At 37.5% G+C, this 17,773-nt stretch overlaps 1 protein-coding gene across 4 annotated transcripts in view; it reads left to right on the top strand.

Annotated features, from left to right (window-relative positions):
- Positions 1–1,892: 1,892 nt before the first annotated feature.
- The window catches only part of LOC103479478 (rho GTPase-activating protein 12-like), a 61,820-nt gene continuing 45,939 nt past the window's right edge, over positions 1,893–17,773 (top strand). For 2 of the 4 annotated variants that reach the window (XM_008433919.2, XM_008433917.2), the window contains exons 1-2: positions 1,893–2,159; positions 9,876–10,632. In XM_008433919.2, coding sequence (XP_008432141.1) covers positions 9,949–10,632 — 684 coding nt within the window. In that variant the 5' untranslated portion in view covers positions 1,893–2,159; positions 9,876–9,948. The remainder of the gene's footprint in view (positions 2,160–9,875; positions 10,633–17,773) is intronic. The other 2 variants (XM_008433921.2, XM_008433918.2) reach the window with 1 other exon arrangement.

Below are 17,773 nucleotides of genomic sequence, written 5' to 3'. Positions count from 1 at the left end.
GCAGTGTAGATAAAACTTCTCAATCGTAAACTTTAAATGTTTATCCTATGATCTTCCACCAAAAACTGGATATGAAATGGGTTGCAGAGATCACTTATGGTGTTTGCCGAAATTACGTTTTTGCATTGATTCTAAATTAAAACAAAAGTGTAGCCTTTTTTTATTACTGTGTAATAGTTGGTCGATTTTTAAAGGACAGTAGTTTTGTTTATTTGTTGTTTTTTTTTTTTTTTTTTGCGGGGTGGGTGGGGTTTGGGTCAGTGGACGCGGTACTGGATCATTCCTGGAGAACTGAGGCACAAGTCTAACAGGGCTCTGATGATATGGACAGAGACGGGAAGTTTAATGAGATCACAGTTTTGGATTGACTGCATGATGTAAATGTATGTGTGATTAAATAATTATGAGAAAATCTGTCACTTTTCCTGTCTGGTTACTACAATTTCAGGTGTCAAGTTGTCAACAGTTTTATGGTTTCTACTTTTTGCTTAAATTTAACAATCTTGTTCATAAAGGAACAGGAAGGTGAGTTTATGGGCAAGTTAGCTTTATTTGTAAACAAGGTAATTCAGAGCATTATGATAAAAAAGTAAAACAAGCTAGCAAAAATTATTACGATGCAGTGGAAAAGTAGAAAAAATGGACCCCCTTATGAACAGTTCTGGTCTGCTCTGGAACAAACTTCCAGAAAACTGCAAAACACCTGAAACACTGAGTTCCTTTAAATCTAGACTAAAAGCACACCTGTTTAGAGTTGCTATCAAATGATAATTAAAGATCAACATATTCGATGTCTATCATGGCACTTGACAGAAGGTAATTTGTTCTTTAATTGGTGATAATATTTTGGTCACTTTGTGTTTTTATGATGTAAAGCACTTTGAATTGCCTTATTGCTGATATTAGCAATACAAATTGATTAATTGATTATGATGTTCCAGATATAATGAGTCAAAAGCAACTCTGAACAGGTGGGTTTTAGCCTGGATTTAAAAGAACTCTGTGAACTCAGTGTTTTGGCTGTTTTGAAGTTTTCTGGAAGTTTGTTTTAGATTTGTGGAGCATATAAGCTGAATGCTGCTTCTCCATGTTTGGTTCTGGTTCTGGGGATGCAGACCAGAACCTGAATACCTGAGAAGTCTGGAAGGTTGCTATGACAACAACAGATATTTAATGTATTGTGATGCTAAACCGTTCAGTGATTTATAAAAGGGAGTATTTTAAAGTCTATTCTCTGAGAACAGGAAGCCGGTGGACAGTTTTTTTAGGTAGACCTATGAAGACAGTTGCACAATGCAACTAAAGATTAACTTGTGGGTGAGTTTTTCTACTAAACCGACTCCTTTAATCCTAGAAATGTTCTTCACGCGTTAGAAGGCTGATTTTGTAACTGTCTTTATGTGATTCTGGAGGTTCACCCAGATTCAGGCCGGATCACTAGTTTCTAGCTGTAATAACTGAAGTTGTGCTGACTGTAGATTCCTCTTTAGGTCCAAAGATAACTCCAGTTTTGTTTCTGTTCAGTTGGAGAAACTTATGGCACCTCCGTGTTTTGTTTTTAAGCATCTATCTAGCACTTGTAGTTTCACATTATTACCGCGAGAGAGCGCTTATTCCCTGTTTGCATCTTTGACACCTGAGGGGCTCGAACCATGTGCATTCCTTACAAAGACGATGCCTCACTCTCACCGTATTTCAGTGACAAATATCTAAAGAGCCTCCTGGACAAAACACACACTTAGTGAACTGATAATATCTGGATGCGCAATATCACGCAGTTCGCGAAATAAGTACATCTTAGCACACTGTAAATAAATAATCTTTTCGTTTCCGCTGAAAAGTCTTCACAGTGAAATGTCGCGTGAGTAGACGATCTTTGCTTGAAAGGTGGTTGCCGAAGTTGTCAGAAGCAGGCGAGAGTCCACGGGAACGGGAACTGTTGTGGATTACCCACCCCACACATACCGAACAGGGAAGGACGGGATTGTCCGAGAAACTTTAAAACAAAAATAATAATAATAATAAGAAGAAAAAGACAACCGTTCAATCGGACACGGTGGCAGCTCCGAGGGGAAAAGTTTCCCGGGATTTAAGTTCGCAGAGGAGCGCCGGAGTTCGCCGTCCTTTCCCGGAGGACTCACAAGCGGAGACACGTTCAGGTGCGGATCTTTGGCTGGGACACTCAGGAATGTTTTAGCCACAAAGCTAATTAGCTAGGCTAATGTTAGCGACAGATTAAGGCAGGACGGTGGACATTTAAGACGAAACTTTGCTTTAAAATTCATAAACATGAACTACAATTAAATCTGCAGCCTGTTCTTAAAGCGCATAAATGAATTTTCACACTTTGTAAATGTCATTTTCTCACTATATTTGGCGAACTAGTAACATTAAGTAAAAATAAATAATACAAGTCAAGACATATATTTATGTCTTTTTTTGAAATCGTAAAACTGATAGAAATTGTATAGTTTTGCGAAATGGCAGCAAACATCCATTTATACTCCCTAAAGGTTCAGTTTGCATCACAATAAATCTGATATATTTGCAATTCATAGTATGTTTTATCTCACATTGACAGTCAAATTATAACAGCTAACTCACTTCATAAATCATAGTTTTACATTTAAATAGTTGGTTGATGGTCAAAACTGGAGCACAAAACCTTCACTTAGAAAAATGATTATTGGTTTTGGCTAAAAATAACAACAAAGATAATCACAGTTCTGTGTTTGTCCTGTCCTTTTTAGTACAGAAAGAACAATATATAGATACATATTGATATATACTTTAAAAAAAATATCTTTCCGGTCAGTAAAACTGGGGAGATAAAAGCAGGCGGTGTTTATGTATGTCATGTTGCAATCTGTGTTAAGTTTGTTTGTTTATTTCACTTTGTTGACGTGTCCAATCTAAATAATAATGCCATTAAATATTGATTATCAGCAACAACAGCAATACTAATATTAGATTGTTGGCCCAAATGCATATTTATTATACTTTTTATATTATGATGCGCTCATTTAGAGATGCATCAATCAAGCTTTTGTGGGCTGATACCACTCTATTTTATTTTTTTTTAGATCTGATCTACCAGTTTGTATTAATCTTTTCACACTATGACACATTATAATTTACTTGTGTGAATAAGTTTTAGTTTAATTAAGGTTGAAAAGAACGTAAAAAAAAAAGCATTTCAGGTTCTTTGGTATTTTAGAATCCAGTGACAATTAGGGAAAGCAAACAAACGTGCAAAAAAACAAACAAAAAAATGTTCTTGCCAATAACCAGAACTAGCTCAATGATCGGTGCATTACTAGATTTGTCGGTTTAAGTTTTCCACAAATCACAGTTTAAACTTTGTCCATCATTGTTTTTCAGTTTCCTTTTCTATGTGTCAAATAAATAATGCATTATTTGTCGTAGATATACAGTGGACATAGCACATTTTCCAAAGGATCCCAGGGACACCTGACATTAAGGACCATTTTTCCGTTGAGATATTGGTTGAAATAACTGTGTGTGGGAGGAGAAATGTGGGACGACCTGCTCCGATGCCTCCTCCAGACGCGGCCTTCCTGCTTGTGCTCTGGCAGGTTGTGTGTGTTCCCGTTTAAGTGGGCTGCAGCTGACTGTGTGACAGATTGTGGTTATACTCGTCCTAATGAACCTCAGGGAGCTGGGTCTCCTGGAAAGTGGTGGTGTGACGGTCCTAACTGGGGCGGTTTGTGCGTCAACAGTGTTGTTTGGGGCAACTTGGGGCCTATATTTGGTGTGGCTGCATGCAGAGGTCACAGCTGGACTGGCTCTGCTAATTTCTAATGTTCGCCATTTTCCATCCAGGGTGTCAAAGAAACTTAAAAAGTCTTAAAATCATTTAAAAAGTAATTTGGTCTTGACAGTACTGGCTAATCTAGTATATTCTATGTAACGGTTGAGATTACGCTAACTAGCTGCTAACATACATATTGCGTCTATCATGAATAAAGTGCTAATTTATTGCCAGTTATCTGGATGAAGTTCATCCATTTCTGTGGAGATGGATCTTAAATTTCTGTCATAATGGTCTTAAAAAGTCTTAAATCTAAGTTGGTGAAACTGTGTTATTCACCTTAAAGGAAGCGCTTATGCATGAGTTAATATCAGTGCTGACTCTATCTCTAGGTTTTTGGGGGGAGGTTATCAATAGAAGTGCTGAGTTGCGTTTCTAGTCACCCACAAAACGATCCTGAAACTGAAACTCCAAAACCAGCGACTTTGAAAGGAGTTGAAACTAAATGCTTATTTGGGGCATGTAAATGTATGTTATTTAAATCACAAGCTTTGTGCCAAACCAGTTTTTCTTGAGGAGATAAAAAAAAAACAACATGTCACTAAAACGTCTACACTCAGAACAGTGTCTATTTAAAAATATTGTAGCAGCAAAGTGATAATTAATATATAATATATTTTAAAAACTTCAAATTTCAATAAGAAATGTAGGGTAATTAAAACCAGGGAGTTTCCAATGGGTAGAATTTAGTAATTATTTAATATGATAAAATATAATTAAATTCTACTTAGTATTTTTGATAGCATAATAAATAATTAAAATTTTCTTTTAAAATCAACACATTCGGGGTGCTGTGGTGGCGCAGGGGCAAAGCACAACCCATGCACTGAGGCCCCAGTCCCCATGCCAGTGGTCGCAGGCTCGATTCCCGGCATGGTGACACCCACCCCATGCCCTCCCCCTCTCCCACAACCCTCCCTCCTGCCAAACTACCTTCAAATAAAGGTCTCTAGAGCCAATAAAACCTTAAAAAACACATTCAACAACAGTAATTTTGCTATGACTAGGCTATTTATTTTGTAAAATTAATTTAGCTCAGTCACGTTTTTAAGTGTAGTTTTGTGCATAGATGTATATTAAAGAGGAAGTTCAGATTTTTTCGTATTTTTTATAGTGCATAATCATTGTCTTCTGTCTTTTTCACTTAGAGAAAATATAGATAATTTCCCAGGTAAAGATAGTCATAAAAGTGGTTTTCCACCACCTTAAACGCCTCTATTTTCTGTAATACCAATGCATCAAGAAACCTTTTATCTGCTGTTATGTTTGCTCTAAAGAGATATTTACCAGAAATCAACCAATCCTAGCAGACACTTACTTCCTCCTGCCTTTCTTTTTTGTCCAAGAATTGCAGCAGATCATGGGAAAAAGCTGCTTCAGGTGATGATAGTTATGAATCAGATGATGAAATAAGATTATCTCAATTTATGCATCAAAGAATATGTTTACCACTTTTATCTGATTTCTTTTTGTTGATCTCAGAAAAGTACATCAAGGGGAAAATGGATGATTGGTTGATGCGTCATCTGTTATTTAGATAAAATTCAGCTATTTTTCAACAAATATAATAGCCATTGATGTATGTATGTCAAGAAAATGATTTAAGTGTATCCAGCAACTTGTAGTCTATTAAACTAGGGATGCACCGATATGAGGATTTAGGCCGATACCGATATCCGATATTAATCCTGCTGTTTTGGTTGATAACTGATATTTACTAGGGGTGCACCGATAAATCGTTCGGCTGATAAATCAGCCTTGATTTCCTTAATTATGGTAATCAATCAATACTTTCATGGGAAACTGATCTCATCCACTGTTATTATCGACCTCCCCAAAAGTCTGAAAATCAGCCACTTTGTCACCTTTTGACAACTGAGCAACTTTGTCACTATATCAAGCGACTCTTCAGCATCAAATCAGCATCTGAATTAGGAAGGCATGGTTCTCAAAGATCGGTGATCGGCCAGAAAACTGTAATTGGTGCAACCGTATGTGGTTCCCAATCTGGAGGCCTTGGCTGCATCTCTTCCTCATAACAAAACTTTAAAACTTTTTTTCTTCTTCTTGTTTTGGACTTTGTGATCACCTGTCAGAGCCGGTCATGGGAAGATTGGCTGAACCTGAAGGAAATGCAATAAAAATAAAATGAATGAATATTTTTTTATATTTTAAGAAAAAAAAAAGAATTTGGTATGAAAAAAAATCTGTGATTTTTATTTTTAGCCTTGTCTGGTATTTAAACTTCTGTTTTTAGAAAATGTTCTTACAGTTTTTTCCCCCTAAACTTTGCAAGTCTGTTTTCACTGAGTCGTGATAAAAATATTCACATTGGCTCTGATGATTAGAGACGTTTTAACGCTCCTAAGAACTTCCCATCTTTATAACTAGATTTTCATAATGCAAATTTCCAACTATTGCTCTCGCTGTAACAAAAGTTCAGTTTTACTTCCCTTCTCTCACATTTCACCAGGGTGGGTGAGTGATTTCCTCTGTGTGATGAAAGCAGCCGAATCACAGTAATCAGTGGCATCCCGGCCTCAGAGCGCTGCAAACAGGAATCATGTGAAACGGTCAGCAGCTGAGACGGGCGTGCTTTTATTTATTTTTCCTACATGTTTCCTCACTCTGTTATTCATGTCTCAAACCTCACCTCCAGACCACGCCTCTCTGTAAAGCTTATTACCATCACTTTAAATTAACGCGCCGCCTCTGATTTTGCTGATTGGACTCCGGGAAGATTTGTGCGGTTTGCTAAATACCAACGCAGAAGCCGAGGCTTAGTCTAGGTGGGGATAAGTAAAAAAGGCAAACAGCCTGAGGGTAATTAATCTTCCTAACGCCTTTCTTTATGAAGAGCAGAGGCCAGGAAGTTTCCATTGTTTTCAGCCAAATTATTTTCAAAACTTTCTATAATTTGCTTTAGAGAGAGAAACATACAAACTACACTGTTGAAAGTGTTTGTAATGATCCATTTTTTTAAAACTCTTATTATTTGCAAATACACAATTTTCTTCTAATGCTATTTAAAGTTGAAAAACCTTAATTTCTCACATTACATCCATAAGTCTGAGCACATTTCCGTTTTTCCAATAATTAAAGTGAATCAAAGCAGTTTTCCAGTTACAAAAAATAATTGTACTAGAAATATTTATCATATAGAAAATTTGACTTGATTGTATCTCTGTTATACAAATGGATTTCAACCAGAAAATGAGGCATTTTCTTCTGCTTCCTTTAAATAAGGGGTCTCCAAAAGGAGGCCTGAGGGCCATTTGTGGCCTTTGAATTGATTTTGTTCGGTCCCTGACCACAAATCAAGAATGGTAAGAAATTTGGTCAACAAATTAGAAAAAATCAGTGACATAGAAAATTAGGAAATTGTCTTTTTCATTTTTTATGTTTTGAATTTTTAATGATATGCAAATTTTTATAAAAGTTTTGTTTATTGTTAAACAGGTAAGACTAAAAAAGGGGGAAAAAAGTCAACCAAATTTTAGCATTTTTAATGAATTTTGTGGCTCATCAGTAGTTTAAATTTGCCAGTTTTGGGCCCAGGGTACAAACTTTGGACATCACTGATCAAGAAACAGCTGGAAAATAAACCTTTTTCCCCAACATTTATTTTCTTTGAAGATGATATATTTCTAATTTCCGTCCAGAAGTGTCAGAGTTTGACATGTTTCTGTTTTTGCATTGGGAAACTATTTTAATTTGATTGGTTTGGCACAAATAGACATCGTCTTGCTATATTTAATGGGATGTATTCAAGTAAACAATTTAAACCTTACTCATTAAGACAGAGACAAAAATAAATTGATACGGTTGATGTGCCAAAACAAATTTATTTTAATTTTATGGTCTTCCTCTCTAGTGCAGCTGGTTGAATTAAAAGGTTAAAGGTCAACAAGGAATGTTTCCTCTTGTTCTTTGTATTTTTCATTTGGTTAATGGATTTCTGTCCAGACCAGCCACTTAATCTGTAGGGAAATTATCCATCGGATCGGGAGTAATCCTGGCATTTTTAACCTAATCACACCTAATCACTGATCTTCATAAAGCTACTGTCCAGCTGATCGAAAACGCTGCTAAATAACTGGAAACATTTTACTTTTTAACTGCAGGAGCTTTTAAGTTCTGATGGAGGGGCCACATAAAATCAGGTTCGGGGCCCACAATTGACCCACGCACCACACTTTTGGACACCACTGACATAAAGTACATGCAATGCAAGTTAGCTACGGCTAATGAAACCTGGAGATGCAAGTATTACTAATTCAGTGCAGTGCGCACAGCAGTGGGGAAAAATAACAGAAAAACCGTTGAGCAACAACAAAAACATTCATATTCTTCTTTTCTCTTGCACTCTGTGTTGGCTACTATACACACACAGACTCGTTGCCATAGCAACCGACTGACAGCAACAGTACTAATGTATCGGGATTCAACACCAAAAAAAACAAAAACACGCAAACATTTTCCACATAAAGGAACAGAACATTCAGTCCGTTAAAAGTTTTACATTTTCAGGCTTGATGTTTATTAATACAATTGTTAATAACTGATCACTGTGATTGATTAGCTAATTTAAACCCCTGTGTGAGTCGCCTCCTTTTTTTTTTTTTTTTTTACTGAACTGAAACACCAAAATTCTGCAGCACATCTACATGCTAAGGTTGTCAAAGTCAAGCTAGCATAAGTCACCTACTTCCCTTCTTGCCATTTTTTTTGTAAATAAAACTTTTTCCTGACTTTATCTAATTGTTGAAAATTTTTAGCAAAGCAGTGCGTCCCTTTTCCTTTTTATATACCACATGTACATTTCAGATTTAGCGTGTTATGTTGACAACTTGACTGCTGAAAACAATGGTAGTCATCATCCGCAGATCAAGCAGGATCTTTGGACGTCACGATGCAACGAGCCTATAGAAATGTTGGGATTTGGTTGTTGAATGACTTTACTTTTACTTTTTTAGCTTAAACTTTTGTTCCTGGTTGTATTTTTGTTTCAAATGGGGAAAAAAGCTCAGTAAACTTTTTCTGTTTTGACCAAGTTTTGGTTTTGCAAAAAGGAGGAAAAGCACAGGCTGTACAGGAAGTAGCGCTCTGAATTTACGACACAAGACAACATGAGATCACCGTTGAAAAACAGATTACAGCACAACTAGTTTTCTCTCTCATTCTTTGGACACTCAAGTTGTATTTATAAAGAAAATGCCTCGTATAAAAGCTTGTATATTTTATTCAATCTGCTGCTAAGTGTAGATAAATAGTGGAAACAATGGCTTACACTTAGAGGGACGTTAGGTGTGTTTGTGTGTTTATAAAAGTGACGTCAGCAGAAAGCTATGTGAACGACTCTACTGATCTTCCCGCTCAGCAGCAACATGCCTGAGTTATTACTGTACATACTGTCCTTTAGCTCAGCGCAGAGCAAAGTAAATGAAGACTGCATGACTCGCCTCGCTCCCCTCCTGGCTAATCTCATGTGATGATTTCAAGTTCTGAGCTGGACGGTGCATTCAGCCTTTAAAGAGGATTAAATCCTCTCCGTTTGTATCTTATTTGTTCACTGTGATTGGTTTCCCAGAGTATAAGGCTTCAGAAACCGATTGCGCCTTTGTTTAAACATTTGTTGCATAAGAGATTAAAAATAGAAATAATTTGATTTCTTCTTCTCTTTTTTTCCCAGAGCATCAAAGTTTTGACATTCCTCCACCTTAAATTTTGAACTTTCTTTACACATGGGCACAATTTTTAAATTTTCTTTAAGTTAAAGTTGCTCAAACTGACTAATTTAATAAATGTTTTGCTATTTTAAGAGTCAGGACAATAACAGGAAGCTGTGCCTAAGATTGAGCTTTATGCAAAAGTCAGGTGCATTTATCATATTCATACTGTTGTTTATAAATGTGGGATCTAAAAACTTCTATTCAAAACTCCCACAGACAACAAAATGGCATTAAGTAGGCCTGTCACGATAACAAATTTTTGCTGTGCAATAAATTGTATTTATCTGATTTTGTGTTTTCTCTGTTTCCAGGTCTGCTGCTGAGCCATGGTAGTAAATATTTCCCTCTTATGCTGAGCCGCCTTGTGGGACAGTCAGAGGCATCATGGCGGATTTGCCCATCGCGCCGGGCGAGATCTACATCGAAGTTGAGTACGACTATGAGTACACGTCCAAGGACCGCGTCATCACCATTCGGGAAGGGGAATGTTACATGCTGATGAAGAAAGCTAATGAGGACTGGTGGCAGGTGAGGAAAGACGAAACCACAAAGCCGTTTTACGTACCGGCTCAGTATGTGCGTGAGGTCCGGAAAGCCCTCATGCCGCCACCAAAGCCCATCTCGCACTCCCACTCTGCGTCTGGAAACTCCAACCCGCGCAGCGGCGCTTCCCTCTGGGTGAAACCAAACACTCTGGACCTGAAGATCAATAACCAAGCCGCTGACTCCCTTCACCGAAACGAGTCCAAAACCCGGCGCTCTCCTTCAGCCCAAACCGCCTCTTCAGCCCACTTCAGTCCCCCGATCCCCCGCAGGAACAGTAACCACCACCACACTCCCAGTACGCCCACCGAGCACGAGCGCTGCCTTGCAGAAATCCTTGTTCAGGGCGGCTTCCCCCAAAAAGGCTCGTCCAGCACCCTGCCTCGCACCCGCACCCGGTCGCCGGACTCGCTGAGGGCGCCGCCGGATGTCACGCAGCACTGCGACTCGGCAGGAGAGGAGAGACGCACCAACGGCTCAGAGTCGGGAGATGAACTGAGCAGCTCTTCGACTGAACATCTCCAGGTCAGAATCGTCTTCTTCTGTTACTTTAAGCACGTTGGTCAGCAGCAGGGATGCCGGGTTTCCTGCAGTGTTTTATAAGCCTGCCATGGGTGGTTTATCTATTTTAGTTTTTTTAAAGTTAGCATTACAGTTTAAGGTTTTGTTAATTATGTCTTCCAATAACGCATAATTACTAGTGATATTTTCAAATTCTCTGTCAGTATAGTAGACTGCCGGATGATTGCTCTAACGTCCCGACCACCGGGCTTAGAAAGTTTTCAGGGTCAAGCCCTGGGGACGCAAACAGTTAATCAACTTGGCATTAGATCAATGGTTTATTAGATTAAAATTAGCTCCAATCTATTAGCAGCCTGCTTTTAGTGTTGTAGTTTGGCCTCCATCCAGTAGAGGGCGCTAGTGGTTATGGGAAAGAGAAACTTTCCAAACAGAAAAATGCTCTTTATGTGGTTCTGTTTTGAAATATAAATATTTGGCAAGCTCCTTAAAGCTACACTATGCAAATTTTATATAAAATCTATTTTTTTTACATATTTGTTGAAACTTTCACTTTTATGACGGAATGGCATGAGCAGATAATCTGTGAAAAAAATTGAGCTCCTCCACCTTTGGCAATGTCGCAGGGCTAACTAGAAGCAACCAATCAGAGCCAGGAGGAGGGTCTTAGCGCTGTCAATCACCCAAATATGGAGCTGCTGCTAAACCCCACCCCATCCCTCTTTAAATGTGCAGTACGTAACTTTTATTTTTAAAATGTGTCAAAGTTTTTAAATTAAGACTCAAAACCTTTTCAAGCATTTTTAAATGTCTCCCTAAAAATTGTTTGAACAAGATTCAAAATATTTAAGCAAGTAACAAAACAAATACAAGAACAATACATATCTTATTGATATTTAAATTAAAGAACGTAAAACATCTTCACAGATGTGCATTTAGCTGAAAACACTGCATACAGTTTCCCTCAGAAGGTTGTTCTTAGTGTTTTATCTTAAAAACACTGAGCAAACTCGCTTCTTTGTATTGACTAAAAATACCAACTCCTTTGTTTTTGTTTTTGACCTTTTCTGTTTGCTGCGGTGTTCAGCATCATGTGTCCCCTCTCACCGACGTCACAACAGACTGATTATGTTTTCTCTGAAAGGTTATCAGAAACTCAACATATGCAGTTTCAGTCCATAAAGCGGAGCTCCTTCCTTCCTCAACCTTTCTTTGTCCCAATTTAATAGCAACAAAGGTCAGAGTAGTTACGCTCGTTCCAGTTTTGTCCTCAAGCAGTCCGGCTTTGGGTGTCTGCAACTCGTCTGCACCAAACTCGTTCCTGGGTCAGGTCAGTGTTACCTGACACACATGCATTTAGCATTTTTAAAAATTTATCATTTATTGTTTTAGACTCTGAGCACTTAAAATAAAAATCAGAGGTACTGTGAATGTGAACGCTGCATTTCACTGCGTGTTTCCAGTCCTGCTGAAATGCTGCTGCAGCTAAAGCTCCTGAAAGCAATCACCAAAAAGAGGAACGATGCTCAACTCTGTGCCAGTTTAATTACGTAATGGTTGAAGATGCAGTTGGTTTGAAAGTTTAAAACATGCAAATATTTATAGCTGTTTGACAACAAGGACAATAAATTATTATTTTATGGGTTTTTTTATGTTTTAGTTGAGTATTTTTGGCTTCAGAACAACCATTTATGAAGCAAAGAAATTATTTATTTGAAATATTTTGTTTTCTTTGAACCCGTTTGTCTTGAGCTGGGGTGTACAAACTTTTTGTCACTTGGGGGCCAAGAAAATAATCTATCCGTCCATCCATCCATTTTCTTTACACCCTTATCCCTACCTCCAGCCAACGTTCCGGGCAAGAGGCGGGGTCACCTGGACAGGTCGCCAGTCTGTTGCAGGGCAACACAGAGACACACAGGACACACAACCATGCACACACACTCTCACACCTAGAGGCAATTTAGACAGACCAATTAACCTGACAGTCATGTTTTTGGACTGTGGGAGGAAACCGGAGTACCCGGAAAAAACCCACCATGCACAGGGAGAACATGCAAACTCCATGCAGAAAGACCGGGGCCGAGAATCGAACCCAGAACCTTCTTGCTACCAGGCAACAGCTCTACCAACTGCACCACTGTGCAGCCATTAACATGTTAATCCAAACATGCCAAATGATGCCATCATGTGAGCTCAACAGCTCTGCCAAGAAAATAATTAAAAACTCAATTATTATTATAATTATCATTATTTTGTAATTAGGTGATGTTGGATCCAAACCTTAAAAATGATTTAGCATGTCTGCTATATTCAAAGAAAGACGTGTAGTTATCAAATTATTTTGGTCTTAACTGAACAAATTTATTCGCAGATGTAAGAACAGGATTTGGGTCACTTTCTTTCAGAATGCATGCTAATATTTCACCAAGTTCAAGTATTTAATTAGGAAAATGTGAACTGTAATAATTTACAAAAAAATAAAGAGAACTGAGCTAAATAGAAACTGATTTTTGGTAAAAGTCTCTAGATAACGAGGTTCTATTTATGATAAAATCTTGTGATTAAAAGACAAATACTTTGTGCTGGACTTTAACACATTTTCCGGCAAATTGAAAATGTTATTTTCTTATTTAAAAAGCATCAGGATTATGTTTATTTGCATATTTAAATGTACTTCGAATGCTGCGTAAAAAGACTTAAATGGTTAAATGAAAAAATTGCAGAAAGTGACAATTTTCATCACAATAATACTAATAATAATACTAATAATACTTTATTATGTTATAAAAGGACACTATGCATATGGATAACATATAATGCTGCCCCTTTATAGGAATTAAGAACAAATGTAAGGCAAGGAAACCCAAAAGAAGTAGGAAAATGTTCTAAACCAGAACCACAATGTAAATGGAACCGAGTAGAGATGCGTGTGTTTGTCCGGCGGTCGGGTCGCACTCCTGTTTTCAAGCCTCTTCAGCTCCTGCTGACACGCTGCTCAAGTGGAGAGTTAAGAGAGGGATGTGCCGAAGTTACCAAGCTCTTATCTGCTGGCTGGAGCAAACACAGAGAACCACTTTGTCAACAAGCAGTTGCCTCTGCTCTTTCATTGTTTAATCCCCTAGCTGTTGTCTCAAACGACTCAACTGATTTCACTTAGCCAGTAAAAAGAGGGAGGTTTGGTTTGTTTTTCAAAAATAAAGAATATTATGAAAAAATTCTATATTTTTTGTCGCTTACGTCAGCGCCAAACTGCATTAATGCAGTAAAAAACGCAAAAACACGTCCAACCAAATATTGAGTGCATGGAAATTAGGATATTTTCCTGACATTTCTTGTTTAGAAAATCCTTTTTTGATCTTATGTAATATTCTAAATGTCTAAGACTTTAAATTTTCTAAAACAATTGTCAGAAATTGACATTTTCAATAAGTTTGAAATGATTAATCGGATTAATCGCGATTAATCAATTATTGAATTAATTGTCAACTAATATAGTAATCATTAACTGGAGTATACAGACTCAAAAAAAGTACATTTGCTGAAAAAACACATTTATAACGGTAATTAAGAGAAAACTAAAAGCTAAATATATACATTTTGCATGCAAGATGAAAACAACTTGGTTTGTAAAAATGTTTTACTCAAAACATCTCAAGCGGCACCTGGTTCAGATTCCCATTTATTTAAAACAAAGCTGAGTTATACGTTTATTTTAATACAGTTTGAATATTGTACAAAAATGGCTAACTGGCTAAATGAAAAATCTGCACAATGTGCTAATTTGTTTATCTGATTAATCGATTAATCATCAGTTTAAAATCTTGTTTTAAATCTTTAGTAATATTCTTAATGTCTGAAACACAAAATGTTGCATTTTCACTACGTATAAGTCATAATCATCAAAATTACTAGAAATATTTCACTGGATGTATACTGAATCTTTTATAAAAGAAGTGACTTTTTCCACAATGTTCTGCTTTGTTTTTGCTGTTTTTGTATGTCGAACATAACAAATGAATGAAGTAATGCCTGTAAACAAGCCAGTCATGATATTTCTGACCATAAATTTTAAACATTTCCAACTCACCGTCTGATACATCATTGTACCAACGTGCTTTCACCACCTGAAAAAGCTTCCAGCCGCCTGGGATCGGACAGTGAACTCAGTGAAGCAGACGCTCCCCTGTAGCCACTTAATAGAATAGCTGTCAAGGTCTCAGTGTGTTTTAATTTGCTGCTTCGCTGCACTTTCTCGTCCGCTGCTTTTCATCATCCCGCTGCCTCCGGGATCATAATAATCCTTCGTCATTTGCTGTAAAATGTTTGTAAGAACCCAACATGATGAGCTGAAGCTAAAAGTCACTTTTCCTCTGTAAAGCACTCTGTTCAGAGCCGTCTCTCTGCTGCAGCCGACTGCAGGACAAGGCATCGGTTTTAAAAAGTAAGCTTTAGGTGAAGGATAACTCTGCATTGTTTGATTTAGTGTGATTCACCATGCAGAGTTCAAATATTGCATGTTCCATATGAATGTTGGAGGCATCGGTTTTGATGATTTGTGTGGAGAGAAGGGTCTGACTCTGACTTTAGGGCGTTAAAATTGTGGTTGCTTGAAGAAAAACTGAGATTCCTGTTTGTTTCTTCCAACCAGTTCCCAGTTGCCTCAGGTGGCATAAACCCTGAAAAAGGCTGACCTAAAAAATTAGGTCAAGGGGTTGGGGAGTTGAGTCGGTCTCATTGGACTGTCAAAGATTTTTAGGATGTATTCCCACCTGATAGTCCAGTAGACTCCGTCTGATTGGTACCCAAATTTGCAACATTTGTTACATTTTGCTTTCACACTGCACTGTGTCAAACAAACCAAACTAATTGAAAAACCTATTCCCCTCCTCACCTGTGGTGGTGCTGCACCAATAACTACTGAGGGAAACGACACCCAAACTTCTGAAGAAGACACTGAGCGCAACTTCCTTCTTAAACAAAAATGTAAACAAAAATAGAGTAGCGTCTTTTGTCTTTTATCTTTGGTGAAAACCCATGAGCCATTTCTCCCACTGGCGCTAGACATGCGCGTTTGTTTGGTTAAATTTACCCAGAATGCCCGGTGCTATAGTTCACATATAACCGCACCAACGTTCCCTTCAACCGAACCGAGACTGAGATTTGTAGGTGGACCAGAGTTTGCTTTTTTGGTCCTCACCAGAATTTGATTGCATATTCATACCAAAATAAACCGCACTTTAAAATCGAATCAACTACAGTTCGATTAAACGGAAATAAGCAGAATGCACCCTAAAATGCTTCTTTTTTTTCACAGTTATTACTTAATTTTTAAATGCAGTTTAAAAATTGGGTGCAACATCAACAAACTTACTCACAATTTGGAGTTGTGTGTTGCTTGCAGACCCTGCACCCTTGGTTTAACTGAAATCTAATGTCGTTGTAGCTGGGTGTGCAATACATCTTTTATCTTTTGGTGGACAATTAATCTTAAATATTAAAACTGATGGTGTGTAAATCAGTTGCTTCTTGGCACTTTTAACTTGTGTCTCACCACTTGAAGTAGTTTGAGACTTCACTTATCCCCTCTGAACCTTGATTGTCACAGTTAATAGCAACTCTCCACCCTGATGAGCCCCATTGCTCTTTATGAAATGAAATGTAATCAGCTTAAAACCTCCACCTACTCCCAGACACAAGATTGATTGGAGGAAGCAATTCCTCGCGTGTTTGATTGCCTCCTTACATTCACACGGCTTCTCGTGCCCTAATTAGATCTTTTTCAATTGATTTGCAAAAAGTGGCACAAGGAAGAAGGTGAGCAAAGTAAAAACACTGATTCTGGGAACACCTGAGTGGTTTGCGTCGTCTGTTGATTCTCCGTTTATCGAGATGTCCGATGGTAGCAGCATCCCAAATGTCCTTCAGCTGAAGACCTTCAGATGGAAACACAGCAAAGCTCAGGTTGTAATTTTGAAAAATGCAAGATTGTTTTATTTTTTTTTTATGTCCTTGGACTGTTTTGTTGGTAATCTTTTAGTACACTTTGTCCTAAAAGAAGCTTGTGGCTTTGACCTAAACTAGGCCACCACCAGTTTTCTAAGTTCATCCCGGATCTCATCTTAGTTTGAAACGGTGTTGATTTTTCATGTCTCGGTTTGGTTTTAATTTAATGTTTCCGTATAATTTCTGTTGTGGGTTTTATATTATTAATAGGGCTGAAACGATTAATCAGAAAATTAATTAATCAGCGATTGATTAATCATTTACAAACACAAAACATGCCATTTACTGACAGAGTAAAGTAACTTCACCTGGTACAAATTCTTAAAAAAAGAAAAGAAAATAAATCTCATGGATTAACCAATTATTAATGTCTTAATCCAAAACATAATCAACAGATAATCCCATTATGAAGTAAATTTTTAGAAAGACATAAAATCTTGCTTCATATTGGTGAAAAAACAGTAGTTAACTGGCAGATGATTTAACTTATAACAGGAGGAAAAATGCTTTGTTATAAGTGACCAAATAGGAGTTTGTGTTTTGCAGTGACTGAATGCATTTTTGTCAGTAAAACATTTATTTTCTTATTTAAAAGAGGATTTTGATTGTTATTGATGTATTTCTAATACTGTATCCAAAAGGTTAAATAAAAAATCTGCAAAATGTGAATTTTTTTTGTTCGATTAATCATCAGAATAATTGATTACTGACATAATTGTTCATTGCAGCTCTAATTACTGACTCATTTGACCTTGAGGAATGACTCTATAAGTCATTTTTTGGTGACAGAGCAGCAGTTATTAAATGGTAATAAACGTTCAGGAGGAGAGCAGTAAACTGCGGTGTTGTCTGCTGCGTGTGAATCAACGTCACAAAGCGTCAGCCTGAAGGGTTTGTTGTTCTCTTGTATCATATTATGCTCACGCTTGAAGCTTCAGGCCGTCTGGCAGCTGACCTTCAGCCTTACTGGACGGTTATTGTGCAACAGGGCGTCCGTTGGGTGAGACACTCTGACCTTGTGATTTAGCTAAATACTTCCCTTTTGTTTTGTTTTCTTCATGAAATCGTCTCTTCAAATTCCACTTAACTGTTTAATCTGTGTTTTTTTTTTGTTGTAAGTCTAAATCAGACCTGCCACTTG

Source organism: Poecilia reticulata, linkage group LG17 (genome assembly GCF_000633615.1).
Source record: "Poecilia reticulata strain Guanapo linkage group LG17, Guppy_female_1.0+MT, whole genome shotgun sequence".
Classification (NCBI taxonomy): Eukaryota; Metazoa; Chordata; class Actinopteri; order Cyprinodontiformes; family Poeciliidae; genus Poecilia; species Poecilia reticulata.
Note: the sequence above shows the minus strand (reverse complement) of the source record. Positions and strands in the feature narration are given on the sequence as shown.